Here is a 20,541-nt window from a genome sequence, read left to right as displayed (position 1 = left end):
AAAGGGGAAACCCCCGAAGGAGAAAAGCCCCAAATTGGTTTTAGCTCCAAAACTAGAGATAACAACTCCTGAAAATCAAGCAGTTTAGAAATCAAGCAACACCAGCAGTAAATGCTGGAAATTCTCTGTTAAAAAGGGAGCTTTTTCTGTGAAGCAATAGCAAATTCCATGAGGTGCCCTGCCGCTAAGAACAAAGGCAATGGAGAAACAAGGCAGGAACGCTCCAGGCAACGCAGGTAAGATCTCTGACAAACAGGAACAGCTGATATGCGGGAAACAAACATGGGGGCTAGCCGGCGAAAAGAGGGCGAGCCCCCTCTGCGCCAGCCCTAAATAGGGCAGACACGGCCGGGATTCCCCTGCTCTTGCGGGGGCTGAAACCAGCCTCCGCTCACGTGGGGGGTGGGCGTGAAGCCCGCAACCCCACCTCCTGGGCAGGCCGGAAGTGGCTTTGCAAGCCATTGTCCTCGACCAAACTGCATTGTAGCTTTCATTATAACCACTGAAAAAAAAAAAATTGCTTGCTGAAACGAAATGGATTGGACGGAGCCGATTCCAGTGTTGTTCCTCTTTATCCTTATGGTTTACTTTGTTTTGAAACTGGGCACTTTCTGGAACAAGAGCTCCCAAAAACTTCCGCCAGGACCGAGGCCTTTACCTCTCATTGGGAATCTCCACATCATGGATCTCAAGAGGCCTCACAGAACCATGCTAAAGGTAAAGCTTCCAGTTCTTCCCATGGCAAGGCTGAAGGGTACTTGGGCAGCCAAGTCAGATGAGCGGGGTAGAAAAATATTATTATTATTCTTAATATCAATAATACATTACATTTTGTTCTTTTAGAGCCTATAAATCTCATCTTCCCTTTGTGTGCTACAGAACCGCCTCTTAACTTTCCCAGTCATAGGACCTAGCTGCAATTTATAACTGGTAATTTGAACAAGGTGTTTGTATTTTCCTATATATCCACCACATATGGAAGAATGTTCCTGAGTCTCCGCATCTCCAACAATTACTTGATACATTTTTATACATTTTTGAAAGCTTCCATGGTGTTAGATGCCATCGATGTTGCATTTTTTGAAAGTTCTCTCTAATCGTGTAACAATTTGTGAATTTCCAATTGATCTTCCATAAATTTTCCCATTGGGCCATGGTTATTGAGTGGCCAAAATCCTGGGACCACCTCACCATTGCCAGTGTAAGTTTTGGAAAGAGTTTTTCTTTTAGAATTTAAAAGATCAGATTCGAATCGGGAAATTTCTGTTGAGAACCCCTTTTGTTTGTCAGATTTAAATTTTTCAAATAACTGATGGTATTGGAACCAGTCTGAAATGTGGTCTCTTATTTCCTCAAAGTTTTTTAAATTTTATTTGGTTATCTTCATTTTTTAGAAGTATTTTATATGTTGGCCAGCTTTCCTGAGTATTTTTCCGTTTTACTGCTATGGCTTCTACTGGAGAAGTCCACCACGGGACTTTAGGCTCCATCAGGTCTTTATATTTTTCCCATACAGCAAAGAGTGACTTTCTTATTATATGGTTGGTAAAGTTTTTATGAATTTTCGCTTTTCCATATATTAGGTAGGCGTGCCATCCTCAACGGTTATCAAAACCTTCCAGGTCCAGGAGGTCCGAATCCTGCAACGTGCACCAATCTTTTAGCCAGGTGAAACAGGCTGCCTCGTAGTAAAGTTTTAGGTCGGGTAGGGAAAAGCCTCCTCTCTCTTTTATGTCTATTAAGATCAGGTGTTTAATCCTAGGTTTCTTCCCTTCCCACAGGAATTTGGAAATTTCTCTTTGCCATATCTTGAGACAACCTGCTTCACCCAGTATTGGAATCATTTGAAATAAAAAGATTAATTTTGGAAGCACATTCATCTTTATAATGGAAATCCTACCCAGAAATGTTAATTTTAGTTTACTCCAGGTTACAAAGTTTTTTTCTAATCTCTAACCAAGTTTTGGTATAATTATCCTGAAATAAGTTTATGTTCTTGGGGGTGATCCAAATACCCAGGTATTTCGCTTTTGAGGAGATTTTCAGGCCCAATATTTTTTCTAAATCGTCCTTTTCTTCTGTGGTTACATTTTTAACAAGAATTTTTGTTTTTGTTATATTCAGCTTAAAGCCTGCCACTTCTCCAAATTCTTTAATCAATTCCAGCACTCTTTTCAGACTTTCTTTAGGGTTTTCAGTCATAACAAGTAAATCGTCCACAAAGGCTTTAATTTTATATGTTTTGTTTCCCAGAGTGATGCCTTTAACAAGCTGATCCTTTCTTATCTGATTGTTCAAGACTTCCATCACCAAGATAAATATCAGTGGTGACAAGTGGGCAGCCCTGTCTGGTTCCCTTGTTTATTTTGCACTCCTCAGTAATTCTTCCATTGATGATCAGTTTTGCATATTGTTCCGAATAGATGGCATTTATTCCTTTACAAATATTTTCTCCCAGTCCGATTTCCTCCATTAATTTTTTCATAAACTTCCAGGACACATTATCAAAAGCTTTTTCAGCGTCCACCAACATAATAGCTGCTGGTTTGTCAATTTTAATATCCAAATATTCTAATACATTAATCACACATCTAATATTGGATTGCATAAATCGTCCAGGAAGAAATCCAGTTTGACCTTTATGAATTATCTCTTTCAGCACCATTTTTAATCTATTTGCAAGAATGTCTGCGAATATCTTGTAATCGTTATTTAACAGTGCAATGGGTCTGTAATTGGCCATGTTTGAGGCATCTGTTCCCTGTTTGTGGATAAGAGTAATAAAGCTGTCCTTCCAGGTTTTCGGTAGCTTTCCATTTGCCAAAATATTATTCATTAGGTCTTTCATGGGAAGAAATAATGCTTGTTCTAACTTTTTATAGTAATTAGCTGGGAGACCATCTGGGCCCGGTGTCTTTCCTAATTTTGATCTCTGTATAGCTTGTTGCACCTCCATAGCTGTTATTGGTGAGTTCAAGATTTCAGTTTTTTCCTTAGGTATTATTGGTAGTTTATTTTTGCCCAAATAATCAATTATTTTTTCTAGAGTCTCTGGACCTTCTTTATATAGTTTTCCGAAAAAACTAGCAAAGTTTTTACTAATTTCCTTCAGTTCTTGAATCCATTTGTCTTCAATTTTAATTTTATTGATAATTCTATCTTCCTTTTTCTTTTTTAATTGCCAGGCCAAAAGTTTGCCAGGTTTATTTGCAAACTCAAAATTTCTATGTCTCAACCATTTTATCTTCCATTCTATCTCTTCATTTATTATCATGGAGAATTGCGTCTGTAAAATTTTTATACTTTGCTTAATTAGTTCATCATCTGGTTTTTGGAAAAGGATCCTTTCCTTTTTTCTAATTTCCTCCCATATCTCCATTTTCTTCTTCTCCTTTATTTTCCTTTGGAATGCGTTTTGTTGGATAAAGAAGCCTCTTATGACGGCTTTACCCGCATCCCCCAAACCGTCTCTAGATCTACTCCTTGATTTAAGTTGAACTTAAAATATTCTTCTAAGATTTGCTTGGCCTTCTGTACAGTTTTTTCATCGTTTAGCATACTCTCATTAAGTTGCCACCTTTTAACCTTTTCTTCTTTTCCTTTAAAGTTAACCCAGACCGCGCTGTGATCTGAAATTGTCCTTGGATGAATTTCTGCTTTTGTAATATTATTTAATAAATCCTTTGTTGTCCAGATCGTGTCGATTCGTCCCGCCGATTTATGTGGCTCTGAATAATGTGTAAATTCTTTCTCTGTTGGATTCTTAAACCTCCAAGCGTCAAACAAATTCAGGAGTTCTATTAATTGGAAAAATGTAGTTGGGAGTTTGTTCTGCCTCTTTTCTTTCTTCTTTATTGTTCTGTCCATGCTTGGATTGACTACTCCATTAAAATCTCCTAATAATATAATTTCCCCCCCTAAATATTCTATAACTTTTTCTTCCAGGAATTGATAGAATTCGGATTTTCTTTCATTTGGTGCATAAATTCCAATAACTATCACTTTTTCATTATTGATCTTAACCTCTATAATCACTGTTCGACCTTTTTCATCATTGTAAAGCAGTTTTGGCTCCAGCTGAGGTTTTACATAGATTACCACCCCTCTCTTTTTTTCTTTACTTGATGTAATAAACTCAAGCCCCAATCTTTTATTTATTAATACTCTTTTATGTTTTTCCGCTACATGGGTTTCTTGCAGACAGATTAAATCATATTTTTGCTTAACCAGAATATGTTCCACCTTGTTCCTTTTTGATTTTTCATTTAGACCATTTACGTTCCAAGTAATAAATTTATAATCCATACTTTATTTCTTATGATACGTCAACGGGTTTAATGAAATAAATTAAAAAAATTACACTTTCAAGGTCTCAGTCTACGTTTAATAAATTCCCTTCTTAGATCTGTCTCCTAACTCTCAACTGTTTGTTCAATTTCCTCTGATTCTCCCAACAATTGCCTTTTTCCTCCGAGCTCTTTCCGATACTTTCTCCAGAATTTGTCCGCATCTAGTGCCGACAAGCACTTTCTACGTTTCCCTTTAAAGAAAAAGGAGATGCCTTCAGGGTACTCCCACCTATAGTCCACTGCCTTTGCCTTTAGTGCCTCGGCCAGAGGTCTGTAAGCTTCTCTCTTTTTTATCAACCGATTTGGGATAATCTTGTGGACAATAACATCATTTCCTTCCGATTGGAATTTCTTCTTGTTACTAGCTTGTAAAATTCTATTTCTGAAATCCATAGAATTAAAAGAGACTAAGCAGTCTGCCGGCCAGTTATTTGCTTTTGCTACATTAGATTTGACTCTGAATGCTTTTTCTATTTTTTGTGCTACTTCTGCTTCTTCTAGGTCTAACCAAGCTGCTAGCTCTTTTGAGATTTTTTTCTCAATTATTTCCTCTGCGTCCTCTGTTAGTCCTCTGAATCTTAGGGTATTCTCCCTTCTCTGCATTTGCAACATCGCAATAGAGTCCAAAGTTGAATCCTGCTGCGCTTTCAGATCTGCTGTTTCTTTCCTTATCTTATCATATTCCCTTTTCAACTCTCTATTTTCATTTTGTAGTTTTTTCTGAGCTTCCTCTAGGTTCTGTGTTTTACTTTTAAGGTCTAGCACTATTTTCGTCAGTTCTGAATTTTTTTGTACTAAATTGTTGACCTGACTTGATAACTCAGCTGCTATTTTCACATTTTCATCTATTTTAACTCCCATTGAAATAAGTTTTTCTTCTGTTGCTTTTGCCTTTTCATTTACATTATTTTTTAAATCTTGGATATCTTTCTTCAAACTTAAAATTAATTCTCTCATCTCTAGTTGTTGATCCATGTCAATTACAGAAGTTCTCCTGGTTTGTGAGACTGAAACTGCCGCAGAACCTGACACAGTTGTTTTTTTACCATACATCACTAAGAAATTCAATTAGCTCACTAGGTAATTTGTTCTCTTTCTTTCTGTCTTACAGCTTGGATATCAATTAAATTCAATCTTTCTTAATACAATCGTGACAATATTTCCAATGTGATAATTAATGAATGTCAATTAAATTCAGTCTTTCTTAATACAATCACGACAATTTTACCAGTCTGATAATAATCTCCGGCCTATGTATCCACTAATTCTTTATATTCACCAGTTTCACTAAATATATTTTAAATTGATTATGAACAATTATCTAATTAGTTACAGCCAAGCATCAATACAGCAATATCACAAATCAAATAAATAAATAAATATAATAAATGATTGCAATCCTTGCTTCACTTACTCATTCAGGGTGATAGATCATATATATAGATCTTTAAGCAGGTTAGCGGTTCAGTTAATCAGCACCTTGCAACAAAGCTAATGACATCTGATGCAAATATCACCTGTATTAGCTACCAATAGATAGCAAAAGGCAAAGCAAACGAAAACAAAAAGAACAGAAACAAAAAAAAACACAAAACAAAAACACACAAGTCGAAAACCACACAAAAACACAACCAGAAAAACAACAAAAATGAAACTGAGAGACAAAACAAACAAAAAAACAAAAAGAAACCCAAAAAGAAAATTACAAAAGAAAGAAACAAAGAAAAGAAAACAAAGAAAGGATGGGAGGGTAAGAAAAAAATAAAGCAAGAGAAAGTAATAATAATAATGCAATTTATAATTTGTAGAGAAATAAAGTGGGGGAAGAAAATACGAAAAGTATATATAAATAATAAGAAAAGAGCTGGGGAGTATTTTCAATTGGTAATGTACAATGCAATAATATTATGTGCTATTAAGTTCTCTCTAGATGTTACTCTTCCAGAGGCAACAGGAATGCTATTCCAGTAATGAGGTATAGGGTCTATAAAAATTTATGAAACCTTGTCTCTTTCAGAAGATTATGATGCAGCGCTTTGGGATCTTCACTAGTTGCAGATCTTGTAAAAATCCCTGTAATTGTTCTGATAAGACTTATTAGAGGAACGTCTTTTTCAAAAGAGTGCAAAGGTTTTTTTCACCAGCTGATGTCGCTGTTTGAGTTGCTCCCTCTTTGCGATTTTCAACCCCCTTCTCAATCTATGTCAGTCTATGTCAGTCTTATGCAATTCATTTCCGTTCCTCAAACCAGGAAAATGTCGGCGTGAGTCAGCAGAAGTACCCTTAGCAGTTGTTAAATTGATTTATACTCCGTTGAGCGTCCGTAGCAGTTCGCAGCCGAAAACAAACAGAAATCCCCAGAAAGGAGGGATAGCAACACTTTGTGGGAGAGGGGAGGCGATGCTTATCAGTCTTGTGACAGTTTTATAACTTTGTAATCAATCACCCTCTCATTCACCGCTGTTCTCTGGGAGTCCCTGGTTCTTATATTCCTTTTGCCAGCGTAAACAGACAGTTGAGAACTAGCTTGCGAACAACAGTTAATTTTGTACTGAAGAGTTTGGAAACCTCTTTATAATTTCACCACTTGGGAAAGGTCTTTTTATTATTATTATTATTTCTTCTTCATGACTTCTTGGTTTATTTCTGTCTCAACAATAATGAAGCCATTGGTATTCTTTTTGTTCATAACTCCAGCAGGAAAAGATGGCTAAAACGTCCTAGGTATTAATGGAATAGACGTCTTTTTTTTTTAAAAAAAAACCCAGTCTAATATAGCTTGTAAGTAAATCTTAGTCAATTGTGAAAAGCCATTTAGGTTCAAACACTTTGTTTTAGGTTCAAACACTTTGTTTTAATCGTAAATTAGCAAGTTCAGTAAGTAAAATAGGCTAATCGTTTAGGTTTGCTTCAGTTTGTTACAAGTGTAGCCACAGACATACCCACGGGACTCGGGCTTCTCGTCAGCGGAGGGTTGCAGGAACTAGCACCGAAGAAGTTCTCCCCCTTCTCCCCCTTCTTGCTCTGCTTTTAAGAGCTTGAAAATGGTCTGAGGGTCCTCTTCATCGTGCTGCAGCAACACCATATCACCCTGGAATCTCCTTCCAAGGCTTCGGGGTCAGCTTAGCCTTAGCTCCCCCTTCTAGCTCCGCTAACGAACGCGTACCTCCCGACCTTGGCAAAGTGGGAGAGACGCATCTGTCCGTGAGCAAAGACTACGCGGAACTGAGCAAAGACTACGTGGGCTTGAAATGTCAGCATCAACACTTTGAATAGTGCTTGGAAACGTACTGGAAGCCAACGTAGGTCTTTCAGAACCAGCGGTATATTGTCTCGGCAGCCACTCCCACTCACCAGTGTAGCTACCGCATTCTGGATTTGTTGCAGTTTCCGGGTCGCCTTCAAAAGTAGTCCCACATAGAGCACATTGCAGTAGTACAAGCAGAGGATAACTAGAGCATGCACCATTCTGGCAAGACAGTCTGCTGGCAGATAGGGTCTCAGCCTGCGTACCAGATGGAGCTGGTAGACAGCTGCCCTGGACACAGAATTCACCTGCGCCTCCATGGATAGCTGTGAGTCCAAAATTACGCCCAGGCTGCACATCTGGTCCTTCAGAGGCACAGTTAACCCATTCAGGACCAGGAGTCCTCCACACCTGCCTGCCTCCTGTCCCCCAAAAACAGTACTTCTGTCTTGTCAGGATTCAACCTCCATCTGTCAGCCACCATCCATCCTCCAGCCGCCCTCCGACACTTACACAGGACCTTCACTGCATTCAATGGTTTTTATTTAAAAGAGAGGTAGAGCTGGTTATTATTCGCATACCCCACAAGTGAGAGCCCAGGGGCCTGAACACTCATCCCCCAACACCACTTTCTAGACACGCCCCAGGAAGAAGGAGCAAAACCACTGTATGACAGTGCCCCCAGCTCCCAGCCCCTCTTGACGGTCCAGAAGGATGTCATGGTCGATGGTATCAAAGGTCACAGAGATCCAGCAGAACTAGGAAACAGCTTTCACCTTTGTCCTTAGCCGACCGGAGATAATCGAGCAGCACAACCAAGGCAGTTTCAGTCTCATGATGAGGCTTGAATCCCAAATGGAAGGGATCCAAATGGTCCGGATCCTCTAGACCAGTGTTCCCCAACCTTGGGTCTCCAGCTGTTTTTGGACTACAATTCCCATCACCCTTGACCACTGGTCTTGCTAGCTAGGGATGATGGGAGTTGTAGTCCAAAAATAGCTGGAGGCCCAAGGTTGGGGAACACTGCTCTAGACATTCCTGGTGTTGTTCAACAACCACCCGCTCAATCACCTTGCAAAAGAATGGAAGATTTGAGACTGGGTGGTTGTTAATGCAGTCTTGGTTCTGTCAGAGAGGATTTGCATTAATATATTCTTTGGGTATGCCATAACTCTGTTTCTCAATTTTTCTTCTGTTGAATTCCAGTTGTCCAAGCAATATGGCCCTGTCTTCAGCATCCAAATGGGACCCCAGAAAGCTGTGGTGTTGACAGGATATGAGACAGTAAAGGAGGCTCTGGTTAATCAGGCAGACGCATTTGCAGACAGGCCCATCGTTCCATTATTTCAAGAGCTTGCACAAGGCTTTGGTGAGGCATCTCCCTTTCTATTGGAACTTGTAATGCTTGCAGACACAAACAGGTCCCACCAGGTGAAGACAATCTGTTCCCAAGAAATGGTTTGTAAGATGAGTGTTTGCAAAGCAAGTCATCGAAATCCATTGTTTCTTGTGGGGGAAATCCTTGAGAATTCTTCAACCCACCTCAGTGCCTTTGACATTGACAGAGTATCTGCAGGCATTAGGCTGAGAATGTGTCACAAAAAGTGTCACCTGTGGATTTCTGCAGATCAAGCTAAAATGTTAAAAAGAGTGGACCAGGTCAGCCTTTTTTGGTCTTGACTTTCAGTGGATAAGTGGGGCTCTGTTGAAGAAATAAAAATGGAGACCAGTTAAAGCAAACCTTTCCCATTCCCACCTTCTTCCCAACAGTCATATTGTAGAGGTGGGGGAGAATGAGACAGGAGGATTGTGAATAATAGTCACACAGCAAAGTAATGCCACACACCAAGGGGAAACGGACTGACCATTTTCTGCCCCAGCCTATATAGAGACGAAAAATGAAGGAGGCATAATGGAATACAAAATAACAAGCAGAGTTCTGATGGAATCCCTGACATGTAAAAACCACCCTCCACTCTAGCCTACACTTTGTAATGGAAAATATTGATCAATGGGTTCTCAGGTCATGCTCTGATGGCACAGCTGCCAGCTCCGATGTCTGAATGGGAGAATAGCTGGGATCCATTCTCAGTTCCATGGAAGAAATGCAGAACACAATTTATTGATATATTTGTACAATGGCCATGCAGACATGAACCCTTTCCTCCCGTCTCTTCAGGTGTAATTCTGTCTAATGGTGAAAACTGGAAAGTGATGCGGCGGTTTGTTGTAAGCACATTACGGGCCTACGGAATGGGAAAGAGGACCATAGAGGACAGAATTGTTGAGGAATGCAGTGTCCTGATAAAGAAATTTGAATCTTACGAAGGTGGGTTGGTGTTTTCCTCTGGTGCATAGCTACACTACCATTGTTTAAAGGTGCCAAAACTATTGTGTTACATATTCCTAACTTCCAGAAGCACAGCTCCCAGGGTTCCCTGCAATTGGTCTGTTCCTGTAATGTGCAGATTGCACTGCAATAACTCCTGTGACTTCCAAGCATTTATTAGCCCAGCTATGGCCACATCCAGCAGCACTTGGGATCAGTTTATTTGATAAATGAGGTCTACACATAAGTAAGCTTCCAGTAGGGATTTAAGTCAACAAAGAACAGACTTAAAAACAATGCCCTTTCCATACTTTGAATTTCTGTGGGGATGTTCAGGGAGGCAGGAGAGGATACATTGTTTAATGATATCCCCCCTAACTTGTGTTAGTAAGTTCTATAAGCAGAGGAAACAGAGGTAACAGGAAGTTTTCTCCTGGCTGGTAGAAAGCATCCCATAGCATGTCCATTCCAGGAATGTTGCACTTGACTCCTATGTGTTTTACATCCCACATTTTTAAAAGAATATTTTTGTTTAACTGTCATATTTATGTATAGGAAACCCATTTGAGACCACAATAATTATGAATGCAGCTGTTGCTAATATTATAGTGGCCATACTACTAGACAAGCGATTTGATCATGAAGATCCCACATACATAAGACTTCTGAAGTTGAACAATGAAAATGTCCGGATTGTCGGAAGCTTTTCAGTCATGGTAATCTATCTTTTACAATTAAAACAAACAAACAGTTGATTATAATAACAGTGTATGCAAAGTGGGCAGGGAAACATGTTTATTGTATATTGTTCAGGTTTCACCACAAAACACAGAATATTGATATCTTGAGAAACTTGGTGATGGTTCAAAATATTAAGAAAACTCACACGGTACAGTCATCCCATAACTATAATAAGTCTCTTTTGCACACACGCTTTCTGGCCTCACTGCCATTGGGACTCCAAGGACAAGGAAGAACAAGTGATAGTTGGTTCCATGATGGCTCAGAAGGGGCCTCCAAGGGCAGATCTCCCTCTCTGAAGGCAAACCTCCAGAGGAGACCCTTCATAGCCTATTATTCTGGGCTTGCACATAAATTATGCTCTGAGAGACCCAGCTGAGAGTACAATACTGAGTTTTTCTAATGTCTCTTTTTCTTTTTTTACATTTTTATCCTTTCAGCTGTATAACATGTTTCCTGCTCTTGGTTTTCTTCTGGGGGCTCGTAAGACTATCCTTCAAAACAGAGATGAGCTGTTTGCCTTCATAAATGCCACCTTCATAAAACACCTCAGAGATCTGGATAAAAATGACCAGAGGAGCTTTATTGACTCATTTCTTATCCAACAACAAGAGGTAATGGAGTCTTTTAAGCTGGCCCAGAATAAGCGTTGCCATTTTCAATTCATGTTTTGAGGGCATATTTGCAAGTGAATGCATAAGTTGTAGTCAGGAAGTCTCACTTCAGAAGGGACCAACCTGGCATACTTCCTCCCCTTTCCCAATAGTCAGCCATTGTTAATGTGTTACAGAAGTTGCCTCTGCATGGTCAATGGTTGCATGCTCAACAGCATTTCGGGGGGGGGGGGGGATCCCTGATCAGGAAAACATGTAATTATAGATAATTATGCAGTGATGAGAGGTAATCAAGTCATAAATATTGGTTGCCAGAGGGGGATGGGATAATGCCTCATGTGCTGAGAATAAGGTATTCTTTACACTGGAGGAGATAGGAAGCTTTGAGGGTGGGGAGGCATCTCAGAGCAAGGAAAAAACATTGGCCCATGCACTGACCAATCACCCTTAAATTAGGGCTTCAGTTCTTTTAACCATTACTAAGACTGGAAATGAATATGAATTGGAGTTTCTGCTTATCAATTAATTAGCACCCAGAAAAGGAAACAGGTGGTTGGGTGACAACAAAGTTCTAAATAACAGGTTGGAAATTACTTCTAAAATCTTAAGCTTATTAGTGATGAGTTTGAAAAGTTAAAGCAGATATACAGGCCTGGTGTACTGGTCCCATGGGTTACCCGAGAGGCGAGGTCCAAGTCCGGTCCGTGGTCAAAGGCGCAACATGGAGGCAGTCCGTAGTAGCTGAAGCTGGGTGCAGGGCAGGGAGTCGGGTGAAGTCAGGAACAGGGAAGCAGGGAGACAGGGCGGGTCACAAGCTCAGGCAGGAAAACAGGACAGGGGCCAGGCAGGAACTAGCAACCAACAATGTTGCTCCCGCAAATTGGGACTGGGGCTGGCCGGCTTTTATCTGCCCCGAGGCATAGGGCGGCCCTGATCCTCTGGTGACTCGCCTCTCCTGGCCTGGAGGCGAGCACTCCTCCTGCAGGAACCCTATATCATCATGATGGCACAGTCTGGAAAACCTGGAATCTCTCCCTACTTAGCGACTGGAGTGATGTGCAATGATACTTTGGATCATCGGGTCCGGCCAGGTATTCATTTTTATCTTTGCACATGAAATTTTCTCACTGCATTCGTTCTAATCAGTTCATACTCTTTGCAACCCAGGAGGAGAAGAAGAAGAAAACGAATGCATATTTCCACAACGAAAACTTAAAAACTGTTGTGGCCAACTTATTGGCTGCTGGCATGGAATCCACTTCTACCACACTGTGCTGGGGACTGTTACTAATGATGAAATATCCTGAAATTCAGAGTGAGTGCTTTTAATTGGGTTGGCTCCCATTATTCTGAGAAATCTTAATTCCAGTTATATGTAACTGTTAGAGAGATAAAATATTTATAATTTGCGCACGCGCGCGCACACACACACACACACACACACACAATTGTTCAGTCATAAGTTTTACATTTTAACCTGGACTCCCTCGTTCTGTGGTTCTTTACATTTCATTTCATATTCCTGCATACTCCAAATTATCTCAACATATTCTTTTAGATACCGGTATATATTCCCGTATATATCCAATTGATATATTGAAACTGCGGGTTTTTACATTAATCCTGCCAATGTCTTAGTATGTTTACAGTTTGTTTGTACATACGCAATAAACCATTTCCATTGTTTTCTACTAATAATAATAATCTTGTTCTCCCAGTAAGTTTTGCCATTTCTGCATAGTCCATTAATTTCTGTATCCATTCTTTGTATCCATTGTCGGGACCTCTTCATCATTCCATTTTTGAGCAAGTATTAATCTTGCAGCCATGGTTGCATAAATAAATAAATTTGTATGAAGGTAAAGGTCAAGGTACCCCTGCCCGTACGGGCCAGTCTTGCCAGACTCTAGGGTTGTGCGCTCATCTCACTCTATAGGCCGGGAGCCAGCGCTGTCCGCAGACACTTCCGGGTCACGTGGCCAGCGTGACAAGCTGCATCTGGCGAGCCAGCGCAGCACACGGAAACGCCGTTTACCTTCCCGCCAGAGCGGTCCCTATTAATCTACTTGCACCCACGGGTGCTTTCGAACTGCTAGGTCGGCAGGCGCTGGGACCGAGCAGCGGGAGCGCACCCCACCGCATGGATTCGAACCGCCGACCTTTCGATCAGCAAGTCCTAGGCACTGAGGCTTTAACCCACAGCGCCACCTGCGTCCCCTTAAATTTGTATAAATTTATATAAATTGCATACAGAAATAAATTTCTAAATATTCTATACTAAATAAATTTCTAGGTAGTTCTGATCTCATAATTTCCAAAAGAAAAGCTTATGGCTTTTTAAACATCTTAAACATCTTTGCATGGACATGCGGAGTCCCCCAGATCCTGAGTGCCCCCCCCCCCGTCATGTGTAATAACGACTCAAGACAACGTGCCATGGGATTAAATTGGCCACAACTTTATTATATTTCAGATGTGGGTAGACCTTGGCTCAGGCATTGGGCGTTATCCCTCCCCAGCCCCCAGCCGGGGACCTAGGGAACATCAGGGTTATCCAGTGTGTGGGGGGAGATGGGCCGGCTCTGGAGAACATATGTTCAAGAAGAGATAGCCGCCCCCGTTACGCCGCCACCGCAGGGGAGAGCAATGACGACCTCTCGGCATACGGTCAAAGCCTCCCTTCAGAAACCCCTTTAACGGGGAACCCTGGTATCGCCGCCGCAAAGAAGAAGATGGACTAAAGGATTCCACCCAAGGCCTGATACCGCCAAAGTTGTGACGTTTTGCTACGGTAAAGGCGAAACCTGCCAATGCAGGGAAATTCCTTTCCGGCCCTTTAACAGCGACCTTGACGTAGCAGCGCCCGCATACCTGTGAAGAAAAGTTAACCTGCAAAATAAGACTTAACTGAGGGTGGGTAATGTGGGAGAAGCTCTGGAGCCAAGTGAGGATTCCCAGGTAAGATCCTCCCTCTATTGTGTGGGCAGGTAATCCCTCCCCTACCTGGCCTGGTCTCCTTGGCAACACTTCCCCCAGGCGGGATTGGACAACTGACTGAGGTAGGCGGAGACCTCCAGGTATCCCACCTGGGGGAAGGCGAATCCAAGCCTGTGCTGATGGAGCCGCTCCAGATCCAGGGGCTGCGCGCATCCACGCAAAGGGCGCCCCCCGTTTTATGCGAGGAGCGGTCATTTTCAGTTCATCATATATCATTTCCCAGTAAACTTTAACCTTATTACAAGACCACCACATATGAAAAATAGTACCTTCTTTCTTTTTACATTTCCAGCACATATTCAGTTTGGATTTATACATTTTAGCCAACTTACTAGGTGTCAGGTACCATCTATGTAACATTTTCATATAGTTGTCTCTTAAACAATAAAATTCTGTAAATTTTATATCCACGTTTGATAAACTTTCCCATACCTCCATTTCTATATTATTACTAATATCTATTGCCCAGTGTATCATTAAAGATTTCACTTGTTCGCCCTTTGTCTCCCATTCCAATAAGATCTTATACATTTTACATATCACTTTAACGTTACAGTTTAACAGGTCTGTTTCTAGTTGTGATGTTTTTCCCCCAACCCCCCGCTTCATATCCCTTTTAAAGACTTCATTCAAATGATGATATTGTAACCATGTTGTTAACATCTCTGATAAATCTTTTAAAAAAATTAATTTACCGGTAAATTCTCCAAAAGTGAAAGCCATAGTGGTGTTTTGGTCTCCAACAGGTTTTGATACTTATCCCATACTCTATACATTTTTTTCCTAATTATATGGTTTGTAAAACCTTTATGTACTTTCACATTTTCTTACCTCAAGTAAGCGTGCCAACCAAAAATATTATCATGACCTTCCCAATCTGAAATATGTGGATTATTCAATAACAATCATTCCCTCAAACAGCATAGACAAGGTGCTTCATAATAGAATCTCATATGCGGCAGGAAGAAAGCTCCTTTCTCTTTCATCTGTCAATTTTTTTAATGTTTTATTTGTTTTATTCTTATTTTTCCTTGCCAGATATATTTAGAAATATATTTTTGCCATTTGTTGAAACAATTTGTCGTCCTGATCACTGGTATTGATTGAAGCATTCTATGACCTTTTAAAATGTGGTTTTTTGTAGGGGGGTTATTGGGTGGTTGTTTTTATTTTGATTATGTATTTTGTGGTTTTATATTTTGATTTTATTTTGTGAACCTCTGGATATAGGGTGGTATATACAGTCACTAAATAATAATAATAATAATAATAATAATAATAATAATAATAATAATAATTAATAAATAAATAAAAATAACACTAAAACAAAAAGAATATTGTCAGTAATACATTCATTTTAATTGTTGAAGTAATGAAAGTTTCATTCTCCTCCATATTTACAAATTTATTTTAATATCCTCCCAAGTTTTTAAATAATTATCCTTATACAAATTTATATTCTTGCCCTTAACCACACACCCAAACATTTAATCTTCTTTTCACTCTTTAAGATAGATAAACTTTGTAATTTATTTTTACCCTCATCATTCATATTTTTTACCAGGAGTTTAGTTTTATCTTTATTAATTTTAAGATCTGCTATTTCTAAAAAAATAAATAAATAATCTTTTCCAATGCCTTTGGGATTCACTCTATTGGTTCCTCAACAAATATCACCACATTATCTGCAAAATCTATATTATATTATAATATATTATATATTATATATTATATAATATATATTATATATTATATTATATTATATTATATTATATTATATTATATTATATTATATTATATTATATTATATTATATTATATTATATTATATTATATTATATTATTATATTATATTATATTATAATTAATATTGTCTCTTTCCCGATTTTATTCCCGCTTATTTTTCTTATTACATCTTATTCTTTGTGCCAAAACTTCTAAAACTGGTGTAAACAATGAAGGTGACAGTGGGAAACCATGTCTACTTCCTTTAGTTATTTTACAATTCTCAGTCACTACATTACTTACTGATGGATCAGTATATATTGCCTTAACTCCTTTTATAAAACTGTCTCCACAAACCATACCCAAACTGCGGGAGGTAGTGGAGGACAGAGGTGCCTGGCGTGCTCTGGTCCATGGGGTCACGAAGAGTTGGACACGACTAAACGACTAAACAACAACAACAAACCATATATTCCAAAGCCTTAAACATATAAAGTCCCAGGAAACATTGTCAAATGCTTTCTCGGAGTCTAAATGCTTTCTCTTTTAATACAGTTTTCAACCCATTAGCTAATATGTCTGCAAACAGTTTATAATCCTTATCCAACATTGAAATAGGTCAATAGCTCTTAACCAGCTTTGGATCTCTATTTTGTTTATGAATCAATGTTATGTATACACTCTACGGGGATTTGGGTAACTCTCCTGTATTCAAATTTATAGTCATAATATCTTTTAAAGGTTGCATTCGGTAATCTTGTAATTTTTAAATAATATATGCTGAAACTCCATCAGGTCCGGGTGCCTTCCCTAATTTTGCGTGTAAAATTACTTGTTGTAAAACCATCATTGTGACAGCTCTATTCAGAAATGACATTTTAACTTTTGGTATCTTAAGCAGTCTGTTGTCTTCTAAATATTTACCCATTTCTTCTATGTTAACTCATTTGCCTTAATATGGTGCTGTATAAAAACTCACGAATTGATCTTTTTTTTTTTTCAGATTTTCCACAACTCTACCTCCTACATTTATTCTATCAATGCAGTTTTTTCTTCTTTCTTCTTTATTTGCCAAGCTAATAGTTTCCCTGTATTTTAGAGGCATATAACTTCCAAGTTTAACTTGTTTACAACATGATCAATTTTATTCATTTAGTCTTATTATTTTGCTTATTTACATTCCCAGTTAGAATTTTCAAAGCCATCTTGTTCCCTATTTATTTGTCTTTTGCCTCTACCTCTGTTGAATCTTCCTCTTCCTGTCCAGCTTCCAGTTCAAATGCTCTTTCTCCAGCTAACTCTTTCCCATATCTTCTCCAGAATTTCTCAGTGTCCAGAGGATCCCAAAATCTTTGTTTTTGACCTTTAAATGTAAAAGATACCACTTCAGAATATTCCCAGCAGTGATATTTTAATAATCATCCTGGATGCATATCTCTCCCTCAGTATATCAGGTTATTGTCTAAATTGTTTGTTTGTCCTTCTTAAAAATACATTTGTTAAATTCTAGAGATTAAATTTGTGAGTTTATGGAATTGTAGAATGAGTTTGTGGCAGTTTTATGCTTCAGAGATTAATTTTAAGAAACCTAAGTCAATGAGATAATCTGAGCAGAAAAATGAATGCTTTTCTTTTCCTTTTCCTTTCCTTTCCTTTCCTTTTCTTTTTTCCCCCCCAGTACAGGTCCAAGAAGAAATTGCAAAGGTTGTTGGAGCTTCTCAGCCAAGGATTGAACACCGAACAAAAATGCCTTATACGGATGCTGTGATCCATGAGATCCTGAGGTTTTCCAATATCGTCCCAACCAACATGCCACATGCCACGGCTACAGATGTTACCCTCAATGGCTACTTCATTCCAAAGGTAATCCTTTTCATTAAACTGCTGCCTACTAGTTACAATAGATTTTAAGGCTTCCCTGGGAGTAAGCCCCTTGGACTTCATTGTGGGTGACATCTGTGCAGACTTGTATAGGATTGCACTGTAAGCAAGCAGTCTACCCTTTGGAAGGTGTCAGGCATCATCTTCAACCCATTAAACAGATCTCAGTGGGAAGGAGCACAAGGTTAGAAATAAGATGTTTCTTGTGGGAAATCATCGTTTATACATTAAAGTTTGTCAAACTAAAGACATTTCTCAGATGAACTCAAATCTCATTTCTCCTACACTAAATATTTATTGTACCAGAGGCATACACTTTATTTTAAAATGACTCTTGCTTTGCCCTTGCAGGGGACATTCATCATACCATTGCTGTCCTCTGTGCTGCACGATGAATCTCAATGGGAGAAACCACATAAATTCTATCCGGAGCATTTTCTCAACTCTGAAGGAAAATTCGTAAAGAGAGATGCTTTCATGCCTTTCTCTGCAGGTAATTTTTTTACTTTTGTGTATACCTGCATAGTGTGTGCTTAGTCAATGGGATTTTTACATGCATGGAAAGTAGCCTATTGTGCAAAGGTAAAATCACATCACTTGCTGTGGCCATTTCTGCCACTAGATCTGGCCACCATTGGTGTGCGGCCCCTGGAATGTTGCTCACCAGGGAATGTGGCCCTCAGGCTGAGAAAGGTTTCCCACCCCTGGTTTCCAGCATTGCAGGATGGCTCGTATTGGGAGTTCATAATTCTTTTAAGGTGGGCACCGTGAGCTGTTATTTGATCTCTGCATTTTAGTCTGCTTTAAAGTATTTGGGATGTTATTAAGCAACTGCTAAACCCAGTTTCTCTGCTGCCTGTGTGTCCTTACAGGTCGGAGAGCGTGTATAGGTGAGACGCTTGCCAAAATGGAGCTCTTCCTCTTCTTCACAAGTCTCCTGCAGAAATTCACCTTCCAGCCACCCCCTGGAACATCTCAAGAAGACCTGGACCTTACTCCTGCTGTTGGGTTTACAACACCACCCATGCCCCACCAACTCTGTGCTCTGCCACGTTTCTAAGACTCACAAGCTCCTGGCTTGCTTAGCCTACCTGTGTGTGCAATGCGAGCCTTTCTTAAAAGAAAGCAAGGGTATTTGGGTTGAGTACCCTAGTGGTGGAATTGGTGCATGCTTTGTCACAAATCTTGTGTTCCCCTTTACCTGCCATACTGCCGAATCCCATGAAACTAGCATTGGAGCATCTCTGAAATAAAACCTGGCCCTGTGTTCTTATGACACTTGAGGCATAGAGATCAATCAACAAATCTGGTTGCATGTATTCCCATGTTAACATATACTTTCAAAGATCTTGAAGCATCATATTGAAGCATCATGTATCTTAATGAACTTTCTCTGAGATTCTGGGTAGCTTAAGGCTTTCCTCATCAATGGAATTCTGACTGGTCATATGGAAAATGAAAATGGTGGAAATGTGTCAAATTCAAAATCAAAACTTCAATCTCCACAAGAGGAAAAACTCCAAACCTTCTCTGCCTAGCTACTGCTCTGAGAGGGAAGAGGGAGCTAATCCCTTTCACATTGGAGTCAGTGGAAGTCGCCATGGTCTCACCAGGAAATAGAAAAAAAGTCTGGTTTGAATCTCTCTTCTCTCTTAAGAACATCCAGCCACATCCACTAAAATACTTTGAATTTTGTCTTAACTGGGTACCATAACCTTTGTAGGAATGAATTTAGGCACCACAAGAAGATGCACTGCTTAGTTATTATCCTTCCTTGCTCACACTGTTGCATGTCATATGCTCTAATGTATACAAAGATATACCCTAATGCCATCATGTTGAACAGTTTCAAGATGGAAATGAATAAAAACTATGCTAAAAAGAAAAATATGTGTGAGTGTTTCAATGGGAGGAAGTTCAGGAATTACTGAACCCTTTCAAACTAAATGCTGTCGTCCCTAATTTAATAATTTCATCTGCAAATGATTTCACAATGCTGCTCTCTACTGATAATCCTGAGTTATGAGTTCACTGTGTTCAAGAGCATTGTAATCTGTTCTGGAAAGCATTAGTTTCTGGAAGCAAGCACCACTCACTTGAGTAAACATTAAACTGAAAGGCATATCATCCAATGTACAGCTTTGAATAGTTGTGGAGAAGAAAAAAATCAGAGGGATTGTTTAATGATTCGCTAGAGACATTACATAACATAATATATGGGTGGCTCACTGCAGTTGGTAGACACTGTTGTTGACCAAACTGCTCTGTAGCTTTGTTGTTTTTGTAGAAGTCTTTTAGACCGTGTCGGCCTTTGGCTTGCCAGGTTTTTATCTGGAGGTTTCTGCTTTGTTTCTGTTTGGCTCCGGAGGCCTCCAGGCCTTGAAGCTCTACTCAGCTATCGGTGGGATGCTCCCAGTCCCAGCGGGGTCGAGGCTACTGGGAGGCGGCTTGGGGCTATTCACAGCCTCCTTGGTTGTCGCATTGGGCACCCCTGGTTACCCCCAAATAATGGTGGTGATGGTGGCCGGGTTGGCCGTGCAGGCACCAGCCAGGCAGCGCCATTGTGCTTGTGGTCCTCTGAAGCTCCATGCTGCCTTGGCGCTCGCCAATATACTGGTGCACATTGAAATATCCATCCCTGAATGCAGTTCAAGGATTA

At 39.7% G+C, this 20,541-nt stretch overlaps 1 protein-coding gene across 1 annotated transcript; it reads left to right on the top strand.

Annotated features, from left to right (window-relative positions):
• Nucleotides 1-491: 491 nt before the first annotated feature.
• Nucleotides 492-19,768, top strand: LOC114593541 (cytochrome P450 2K1-like). Its single transcript, XM_077926549.1, has 9 exons — nucleotides 492-717; nucleotides 8,803-8,965; nucleotides 9,776-9,925; nucleotides 10,481-10,641; nucleotides 11,107-11,280; nucleotides 12,448-12,595; nucleotides 17,680-17,864; nucleotides 18,234-18,375; nucleotides 18,755-19,768. Exons 1-9 carry the CDS (start codon nucleotides 535-537, stop codon nucleotides 18,940-18,942), a joined length of 1,494 nt encoding a protein of 497 aa, XP_077782675.1. The 5' UTR covers nucleotides 492-534; the 3' UTR covers nucleotides 18,943-19,768.
• Nucleotides 19,769-20,541: the final 773 nt, after the last annotated feature.

This window comes from Podarcis muralis, chromosome 3 (genome assembly GCF_964188315.1).
Source record: "Podarcis muralis chromosome 3, rPodMur119.hap1.1, whole genome shotgun sequence".
Taxonomy (NCBI): Eukaryota; Metazoa; Chordata; class Lepidosauria; order Squamata; family Lacertidae; genus Podarcis; species Podarcis muralis.
The sequence above is the reverse complement of the archived record's forward strand: the minus strand, read 5'-3'. Positions and strand labels throughout refer to the sequence as shown.